The following is a 10,731-nucleotide window of genomic DNA, read 5'->3' as shown; positions in this document are numbered from 1 at the left end:
CATCCAGAAAACTAAGATCATGGCATCTGGTCCCATCACTTCATGGCAAATAGATGGGGAAACATTGGAAACAGTGGCTGACTTTACTTTTTGGGGCTCCAAAATCACTGCAGATGGTGACTGCAGCCATGAAATTAAAAGACACTTACTCCTTGGAAGGAAAGTTATGACCAACCTAGATAGCATACTAAAAAGCAGAGACATAACTTTGTCAACAAAGGTCTGTCTAGTCAAGGCTATGGTTTTTCATGTGGTCATTAGGGATGTGAGAGTTAGAGTACAAAGAAAGCTGAGTGCTGAAGAATTGATGCTTCTGAACTGTGGTGTTGGAGAAGACTCTTGAGAGTCCCTTTGGCTGCAAGGAGATCCAACCAATCCATCCTAAAGGAAATCAGTCCTGAGTGTTCACTGGAAGGACTGATGTTGAAGCTGAAACTCCAGTACTTTGGCCACCTGATGTGAAGAGCTGACTCATTTGAAAAGACCCTCATGCTGTGAAGGACTGAGGGCAGGAGGAGAAAGGGAAGACAGAGGATGAGATGGTTGGATGGCATCACCGACTCAGTGGAAATGAGTTTGGGAGAACTCTGGGAGTTGGTGATGGACAGGGAGGCCTGGTGCACTGCATTCCATGCGATCACAAAGTGTTGGACACGTCTGAGCGTCTGAACTGAAGGATTATGATTCTGCAAAATGACAAATAATTCATGTTAAAAAAAGTTTTTATTTAAATGAGTGGCTATTAAAAAAAACTATCCAAAATAACCAGTTATTCGGATCTCTTTTCAACTGCTCAAACAAGTTTTCAAACTGAACTTGGTGGTGATTCTTTCTGAATTCTGGTCAGAAAAAAAAAAAAAAAAAAAGAGTAGACCATTTGACTGTAGAGAGGGCTCTGGTAGGATGAAGAGTTCTTTGGGAAAGAGGAGCATGCAATAGTCCCCTGTACTTCAGTTTCTCCTAGTATCTGCCTGCTCTAATTTCTCTCACTTCTTTTTCCTGTCTGATTCATGTGGCCCATCCCTGCTTCCACTTTTCCTGACTCCAAACTTTACTCCCTAGATTTAAAGTCTAGTCAAGACAGGGTTGGGGAAACAGCCAATCGCACAAGTTGGGTCATAAGGAATTTCATTATCTGAGATTTTTCTTGACTCTAGAAGTTAAATCTAAATCCCAGTCTTCTGATAGGTAGGGAAATATCTTCTATTATTTACTATTATTATTATCATCACTATTATTTTCTTTTGGCTGAAAATAGCTACTAAATTTCAATTTCAAATTTAAACTTTATATTATTGTTTTAATAATTTAATTGAATGAAATTTAATTTTTAAATTAAATTGATTTTAAATTTGTAAGTGGCTGATGTTTAGAGAAATAAACACTTAAAATCTAAAATAAGGATTGCTTTAACAAATCTAAATATTTAACACAGGAAGGTAATAAAATGATACTACAGATCTGAAGCTGTAGTAAAACTTCTCTTGGAATATAGATGGTGATCAACTTAAGATTCTATTTCTCTAAGCAAAGATAAACTTTTAACAAACACATTCCTATTCTTTCTCATCAACTCATCCCTCTCTTCTCTACCCTTTTTCTTTTTAATTTTCCAGTAAATGACAGCTCTACTCAACAGATTTTTTTTTTCTTTTTAAATAACTATGGTGCCCCCGTTTCTAAGGCAGCAACTGAATTTCAAACAATTAATGTAATCTTCATTACTATAAAAAGAGCTGTGGCAGAGCAGGTCGAGGTGTGGTAGGAAGAGAAGAACATTTTTAACATTTTTATAAACTGGCTATTCCTGCTGGCTATTCAACATACTGGTCTCCCAGGTGGAGCCTTTTCTCAGCAGAAACCCAATCTTCATTTAGGCTTGAACTGCTCAGGACAACACCTCCCACCCCAAACTCCCATCTGATATTCCATTAACATCAATAAAGTCAGTTCTCTAAAGAATTCAAGTATATGTTGTTTTCTTATAAACATGATGTGGGGTACAAATCTGGGCACTGTACTAGAAACATAAGAAAAATGAATGAGGTTGAAGAGGTTCAGTGTATTTTTGTTTTTTCAAGACTATGTGCCCTTAAATGTTTTCAAAAAAGCTGTAACTTACATTGCATGTACTGTATTTCTCTTCCTCTACTCAGTAGGCCCTCAATATGCTACTGTTGTTCAATACATGTTAATTTTAGCACTGGCAGTTGTTCCCTGTGATGGAAAATTCTACCATTATCTATGTTATCTCCTGGCCCAGATTTCCCCCCAGCTGCAGGACATAAAGTAACAAGGGGATGGTTTGGACCAGCTCATAGACAGTTTCACACGAACTCATAATGTGTAACTTTACTACCCATGAGCTGACTATATTCAAGCTTAAAGAGCCGATACGTACATTTTCATTATAGGAGAAAAGGACAATTTAAATAATACAGTGTTTAGTATAGTAGATGACAGTAACTAAATAAATGCTGCAACATTTCTATGAGAATGTAGCCAGATTAAAACATGAAGAGTACAAACTAGTTAGAAGGTGAATTGGAGCTTTCAGCAAATTTCAAACACCTGAGGAAAAAATACTATGGTGCCTCTGATATTCTGAAAGAAGTCCTATATAGCTGACATGTAAAGAACAACAGAAATTAATAATTGTTATTTTTACACCTGGTACTTATTAAGCACTTAAGAAAAATAATGCATTTTATATGCATTAACTTGATCCTTATAATGTCCCTATGTGGAAGTACACAGATTATTTTCATCTGACATGTAGGCATACCACATATGGTTATAAGACCAGATGAAATAAAAGGGCGAGGTGAAGTAGGCAGGGGTCAGATTATGAAGGGGCCTAAGAGTACTTTATGGAATTGGTCTTTATGGTACAGTAATCAGCTGAAGAGTTTTCAGAAAGGCATCAGATTCGAAAATATAAAGATCATTTCAGTTTCTGCATGAGAAATACAATATTAGCTGACATGTCTAAATCGTTTTCTAAGGGTCAGGCACTATTTTAAGGGCCTTTGCCAAGTATTGACTCATTTAACCTACAGCTACTTTATAAAATAAGAATTATTATTTTTCTCATTTTACAAATGTAGAAACAAGTGACTTGCTCAAGTTCACACAGGTTGTAGGTGACAGTCAGGTTCCAATCCAGGCAGACTGACCCTACCATCCACAGCCCCCATTTTGCTACATTGCAATCAACCGTGGTGTTGGACTAAGATGGTGATAATGGCAGTAAAGACACGTGGAGGTATTCAGGAAACTTGGTGCATAGCGAGGGAGAACGTGGGACGTGTCAGAGATGATACCAAAATTTATGAACCGCTTACTTATCAGTATAAGAGTTGTGTTGGAGTATAACGCCAGTATAAGAGTTAGCTGGAGATCATGAGTTGAGAAGCAGGTTTTAGGTAAGTAGGTAAAGAGTCCAATTTTAAGTTGAGGAGTTTCTGAGAACCAATGTCAGGTACTCACATATGGAATCTGAAGAGTAGAAGCCAGGCGAGGCTCCGGACAAGCCTACAAAGGAATCCTTGATTATCCTCTATTACACCTTGTTTTGTACCTTTCTTTCCTCGTGATCACAACCTCAGATTATTTTCTCTCCCTCCCCAGGCAGAATGTAAACATATGGTAGATTCTTTGCCTGACTGTTCTTTATTGTATTTCAATTACTGAATGGGGCAATGCATGAATAACAGACATTACACAATCTTATTACAAAATCTTTAACAGGGATTCAAGTCCTCTTCGTGTGTGTCCAGTGTCAAGGGATGCACTATCACAAGGCAATCATTTCTCAACAGGCAATCATTTCTCTCAGAAAATTCTTTTAAGTTCTATTCCAAACCACTTATTTGAAACATTGTCCTACTGCTGTGGTCCATGGTCTGACTCTCCTATCTGATGGTTAACGATCATGTTGCTCTTTCTTACCCTCAGTTCCTCTGTATCATTGGGCTTGGATACACACCATTCTGTCACTGCTCTTGACATGTGGCGCATGAAGGTGATTCTTCAACCCCCTCAGTCCAGCCTCCCCCTGCATACACACAGAAGGCCCACAGTGTATAGGGCAGGACTGTCAATTTCTTTGTTTTAAGAAGTATATTTTTACTATACAGCAATTTCATTAGGTCTTTCTTACTCACTTTGTAATGATTTACAGCTAACTAAAATGCCATTTTAAAAAACATTTAGCTATATCAAAATATTGGGGAGATTTAAGTGCACTCCAAGGCATTTTCTTGGAATCTGGTAAACAATAACCCAGTTTTATTTTCACATCTCTTATTTCAAAAAGCAGAGCTTTCTAAGATTCAGCAATGCATATCAAAATTCAAAACTGTCATATCTTTACCCCTTTAAGAAATCTAAACCAAGGAAATAATCTACAAACTTTCATTTTTAAAAAGCCAAATGCAGCATTACTTATTTTAATATAAACACTAGAAGCCAAGTACCATAGCACAGGATGATGGCCAAGTCAGTAACAGTACATTTATTATTTAGTAGGTATCTAAAAGATGGTTACTAAATCTATCCTATATTAGAGTAATTCTATGAAAAAAATGACATAAAATAAGTGGATACAACAGCCTACCTACAGGACGTGATTACAAATGTGGAAGAGAATGGATTAAAATATCAACAATGATTTGGCCTGCGTGGTGAATTGTGGTAATTTTCCCCAAAATTTAATAAACAAACAGTGTACGATTTCATTTATATGAAATGTTCATATTTAATATGAGAATTGATAGAAAGTAAGCTCGGGGGATTACAAATGTGGAAGAGAATGGATTAAAATATCAACAATGATTTGGCCTGTGTGGTGAATTGTGGTAATTTTCCCCAAAATTTAATAAATCAAATTTTATAATTAAAATTAACTTACAATAATGTATAAAATTGATTTTCCTTTGATCTCTGACTGCTTTTATGTTCATTAGACAAGATTAAGGGACTTTTCTATTTCACAAATGAGAGATATTTTCTCATATCATAATAAATAAGTTGGGCAGTGAAACAAATTAATAAATATAATTCATCAAACAGATCTTCCTTTTATAGATATGATCATAGAAAACTAGAGGTTAAGTTGTCAGTGGCTCAGAAGAGTTGAGAGAAAGTATAAAGATGTACTGGGGAGAGGAAAGGGAGAAAAATAAAGATGGAAGGAGAGAAGGAAAAGAGAGAGAATCATTGCTACTTTATGATGTAGTATATTCCCCAAAGCAGGAAATGATGGGGAAAGCCTGGGAGGTACAAAGCCCAGCAGAAAACAGCCAAGGGAGAGATAAACATACTTCATAAATAGATGAATGAAAAGGGTTATGTGCACAAAAACAAGGAGACTGGAAAACAGTCTGGCAGTTTCTTAGAAAGTTAAACACAGAGTTCCCACTGAGCCAGCAATTCCACGAATGCAGCAATTCCAGGCGAAATGAAAAACAAGAGCAACACAAATACTTGTATACAATTGTTTACAGCAGCACTATTTGTAATACACAAAAAATGAAAACAACACAAACGCCCATCAACTAATGAATGGATAAATAAAATATAAACAGAAAGGAACAGTATTCAACCATTAAAAAGGATGCAGTACTGATGCATGCTACCACATGCATGAACCTTAAAAATGTTAAGTCAAGAAGTCAGTCACAAACAGTGTACGATTTCATTTATATGAAATGTTCATATTTAATATGAGAATTGATAGAAAGTAAGCTCGGGGGAAGCAGAGAACTTGTGGGGCAATAGCTAAATGGTGTCAGATTTCTTTTTGGGATAATGAAAATGTTGACAATTCATTGTGGTGATGCTTATACTACTCTGTGAACATACTAAAAACTACTGAATTACACATTTAATATGGGTGAATTGTATGGTATGTGAATAATATCTCAATAAAGTGTTACCAAAAAAACCTCTAAAAAACAAACAGAATAGCTTTGGAAAAGCACGTATAAAATGAAAAAACAAAAAACCTTGCAGAAGTAAAAGTCAGTAAGAAAATAAATGAGAGAACACACCTATCTGAGGTCTAAAGACTACATGAGGAAGGCAAGGCTACATCAGCTGCCAATTGGTGAGGGTCTGAGAGAGAATAAGTAGGAGGTAGTAGGTGATGACCAGAGAAGGCGATGGCACCCCACTCCAGTACTCTTGCCTAGAAAATCCCATGGACGGAGGAGCCTGGTAGGCTGCAGCCCATGGGGTCGCGAAGAGTCGGACACGACTGAGCGACTTCACTTTCACTTTTCACTTTCATGCACTGGAGAAGGAAATGGCAACTCACTCCAGTGTTCTTGCCTGGAGACTCCCAGGGACAGGGGAGCCTGGTGGGCTGCCGTCTATGGGGTCGCACAGAGTCGGACACGACTGACGCGACTTAGCAGCAGCAGCAGCAGCAGCAGCAGCAGCAGCAGGTGATGACAAGGTACGTATTTGGAACGTTCAGAAAGGTTCAGTCTACATTACACATCTGGTAAAACTTGGTGTTTAAAGTGTGCTAAACAGTATGACAAACATTCATTCATCAATTATCTATTTGATGTGCTAAAATTCCCACTGCATGAGAGACTGGCCTAACTATGACTAATTCATTTTTGTATGCCCTCCAGCACTTAGCTCGATGCCGTCTACATAGTAGGCACTCAATATTAGTATTTGATGAATGAAACCAACCAGAGCCAGAACTCAAGGCTCTGTAATTACAAAGCATAAGTGAGCCATTAAAAACTTGCAGCCATTAAAAAATTGCAGCCATTAAAAAAACCAGAACATTATTCCATATTTGAATCATTTTAATGGATCTTTAAATGAGAGTTTTCATTCAGTTAACTAAAATATACACAAGCATAATTTAGTAATCTAATATGAAAGCAAGAAGATCTAGCAGAAAGGTAAGGACTTTCTGAGAAATGCTAAGAAAATGTAACTTTATTCTTAATATATACACCATGAAACAGACACTTCACATTATTTTGTTTCTTCAAAATTTAAATTCTGCTTGCTTTTCAGTTAATTTTTTTTGGTAACAGATGCTACTGAATATACCATTTTTTTCCTGACAATAACAACAGGCCGCCCAACTACATGATACAATATTTTGCATTTAATTTAAAAGATTATGGCTTAGTGTTTAAAAAATAAATTAATTCATAAAAGAGAAACATTATTAGGAGAAAAAATGAAAGCACATTCACCACAAAAAAAAAAATCATTCCTTCAAAATCAGAAACCAGTGTGAGCATTATTTCACTTACCCTACCTCAGAAGCATATAATTCCTGTGTATAAATAAAGTTGAACCTATAGACTGGAATGATACTGACAATATAAACAAAAATAAATGGAATTGCACATTAAAAGAAACTTGTTTTTAGCTTAATTGTTGGTGCAGAGTGCACGGTTGGGGCTGGCTGCCTGGTGGCCACTTTAGCCTTACTAGCTTGACTTGCTCTAACAGCAGTTTCCAGACGTACTTTCAGCTCAGGAGCTGCTCCCATTACTGTCTTGAAAGCGTGTGGATACAGAGGTCCAATATGCATTAAATTCTGGAGTGCAAACTCATGGAGATCTTTGGAAGCTGTGCTTGCTGAGGCAAAAGAATTTTCATCCAGCAGGTAAGAGATCAAAGTGGGAACTAAAAGAGCAAGTAATTGGACTCCTGCAAATAACAAAGATAAAGTCTGAAGATGCTCATGAATCTGAAAATTACAGTAAACCTTTATTTAACCCTAGGCAATTACCACAGTAGTCTGAATTATAATAAAACACAAGTAAATGTGCCCAATCTATTTTAGACCTCAATAATTATTCATTATTAATATTGAATATTTATTAATTCTCCAAGCCACGTTAGCGTAGGAAATCAGGTTTGATTTCCTGTTAAGACTGTATATTTTGCATTTATACTAATTGTTTTATTTTAAAAAATACTGGCTAAAAGGTAAAAATGAAGAATTTTACAAAGGCCACTGGTAAAATGTATTTTGAGAATAAAATTGTGAAAATTCCAAGGGTATTCCAGAATAGGAAGGTTGGAAGTTTAATGCAACAAGGAACAGAAACCTGAAGCATTCATTAGGAGGAAGAAACCGTCAAAGCATGAGCTAATGTATACATTAATGTGATGACAACCATTTCCCTTTGGTTTGTGCACGGCAGTTAGCCTCAGATTTAGTATTAATTTTCAAAAAGTGACGACTGCCTATTCTACCTCTTGGAAGTCTTACTATAGTACAAAACATCTGAGTAAAGCAGTCCTTTAAAAAATGAAATCATTATGGTGCTTACTGTTGATATAGCCCATTAATACTAAATACTAGAAACTGGTTTGAGAATTGAAGCTACATTGCCTCAGTTATTTCATACTTTAAATTAATTGGCTCTTACATGGAAAATTAAAGGGTTATTTATTAAATGAACCTTGTTAAATCTAACTATTAAACTATATTTAATTTCATGAATAATACATGAATATATTCTTGCTGTTAAAAGAATTCAAACAATAGAGAATTATTTGAAAAAGTATAAGACTCTCTTCCCTACCTAAATTAGAACACCTGTTCAGGAATTGATCCCAAGAGTCAACTCAAGTCAGACATAATTTAATACTAACTATGCAAAAGTCAATAAGCTCAATGTTGAGATTATGAAATGAATAAGATTTAGTCTGTATGTTTATGGAATTTACACTGAGTAAAATACAAATAAAAACAAAATCATGTTGAGTCACCAAACATGGACCATGATGTCAGCCATAACATTTCTATCCAAATAATGTTAACATCTAGTTTCAACTAAACTTATCAGCTCCTCCCAAACAGCTCTTCTTCCTGAACTTCTCAATTTTAAGACGGCTTCCATGCTTCTTCCAAGTAACACAGTAATATTTGGCTCTTCTCTTTCTCTTGTCCCTATAACCTATACTCATCAAGTCAGATCAATTTTTTTTCCACAATCACTTCTATACTCTTCTCTTCCACTGCAGTAATTCTGGATTATCATTTTATAGGGAACTTATCAGCAATAGCTTTTTTAAAATCTCCACTACCTTTCTAACATCTGTGAAATTCTTTCAAGAGAAGAGGAAAAATTTTATGATAGAAAAACTGATGCAATTTTTACCCAGAGAATAATCTGGCAATATATATTAAAAGTCTTAAAAATGTGCCTTCCTTTCAACCCAATAATTTCACTTAAAAAAATTATCTGATAGAAGTAACACACAGGAGGAGATAGCTCTTCATCTTTTAAACTCTGTTTTGGACTATGGGGGTAAATGATCATGGGCCTGGCAAGGCATTTAAGAACATCCGTCCCACTGCTACCACCATTTGTGAAAAATGGAAGGTTCCACTAATCAGATACCACATTTCAGAGTTCTGTTAAGACCCCAGAGGAATGACTCTAGTTATACTGTTAAATTCTACTTCTACTGTTTTTTATTCTGTTAATGCAAATTTACTTCATTTAAAAAAAACATAGAGTGATCACAGATAATAAAACGTCAATTTAAAAAAAAAATAAGTGTGCAAAGATATCTGTGCAAGAACACTCATTTCAGTTATTGATGATCTTAAAAAACTGGAAACAGCTTAAGAATTCATCATAAGGTACTAGTTTAAAAAGTACACTCTTTCTGTAACGATTAGAAGTCATATTTTTGAAGATAAATTTTAGATTGTGATGAAATCTAAGCTTAGGGAATAAAGAGGAGTAAGTATTAAGTTGCATAAGTCTCTGGTTAAATGGATGTATATGGTAGTTTTTCATCAAATTAAAAAACAATAATTTTAAATTCTGTAGTATTTTAATACTGATGTTTAGCATGAATACTAATCTGGTCCTATTTATTAAAAAGCTTTTATATATCTCTTACAAACACCAAAATGTGTTATTCTTAAAAATATATTAAACAGCCATATTTTCCCTAGTTCTTAAACAGTACTTTCCTAGAAGAAAAGATCCATGGGTTGAAATGCATCCGTAATTTATTTTAAACTCTTGCTCTTAAATATAAATCAATTCAATTTTGTTAGCAACACAGGCAAAAACATTAAGCTTTGACATAGTAACAACCTTTAGAAAATTTACTGCTGCAATGGCCTTTTGCAAGTAGCAAATAAGATTAATATGTAATACAAATCTTCATTTTAGACTAGTGGCTTTTTAGAGGAAAATACTTACTGTTCTGTTCTTCCCCAAGAGCAACCAATGTTTCAAGAACTTTGATTCCTTCTTGAACAGCTAAGAGTTCTGTACTACTGCCTGGTCTGTTTCTTTCAACAGCTTTTAGCTTTTCAACTACTATTGGAGCTAAGGAATGGATATAAGGAGTTGAAAGGGCCCGATTCGAATGTTGAAAAACTGAGAGGAGAAGCTGGTAACATTTGGCTTGAACCTATAAAAGAAAATAATTTTATTAATTTACATGTGTGACAGTTCTTATTTGCTCTACAATCACATTGCATCTTAATATGTATGGAAAACAAGCAATACTGCAGGATGAAAATAGAAATGTGATGAATTAATGCCATTTCTACTTATAGAAATGGAATAATAAAACTTCTAATATGCTAACTAAATAAAATTGAAATTAATCAAACATTCCTTATATGTTAGCGCCCAAATTACCACTGCTTATATAATTTTTATATTTCTTTACTGTGTAAGAAATTAGGTAACAGGAATTCTAATTATT

General features: G+C 35.1%; 1 protein-coding gene across 1 annotated transcript in view; it reads right to left on the bottom strand.

The window, feature by feature from the left end:
* Window positions 1–3,650: 3,650 nt before the first annotated feature.
* Window positions 3,651–10,731, bottom strand: part of HEATR5B (HEAT repeat containing 5B) — a 105,603-nt gene continuing 98,522 nt past the window's right edge. The window contains 2 exon segments of the mRNA XM_005901909.3: window positions 3,651–7,692; window positions 10,218–10,431. Coding sequence (XP_005901971.2) covers window positions 7,388–7,692; window positions 10,218–10,431 — 519 coding nt within the window. The 3' untranslated portion in view covers window positions 3,651–7,387.

Source organism: Bos mutus, chromosome 11 (assembly GCF_027580195.1).
Source record: "Bos mutus isolate GX-2022 chromosome 11, NWIPB_WYAK_1.1, whole genome shotgun sequence".
NCBI classification, from domain to species: domain Eukaryota; kingdom Metazoa; phylum Chordata; class Mammalia; order Artiodactyla; family Bovidae; genus Bos; species Bos mutus.
The sequence above is the reverse complement of the archived record's forward strand: the minus strand, read 5'-3'. Positions and strand labels throughout refer to the sequence as shown.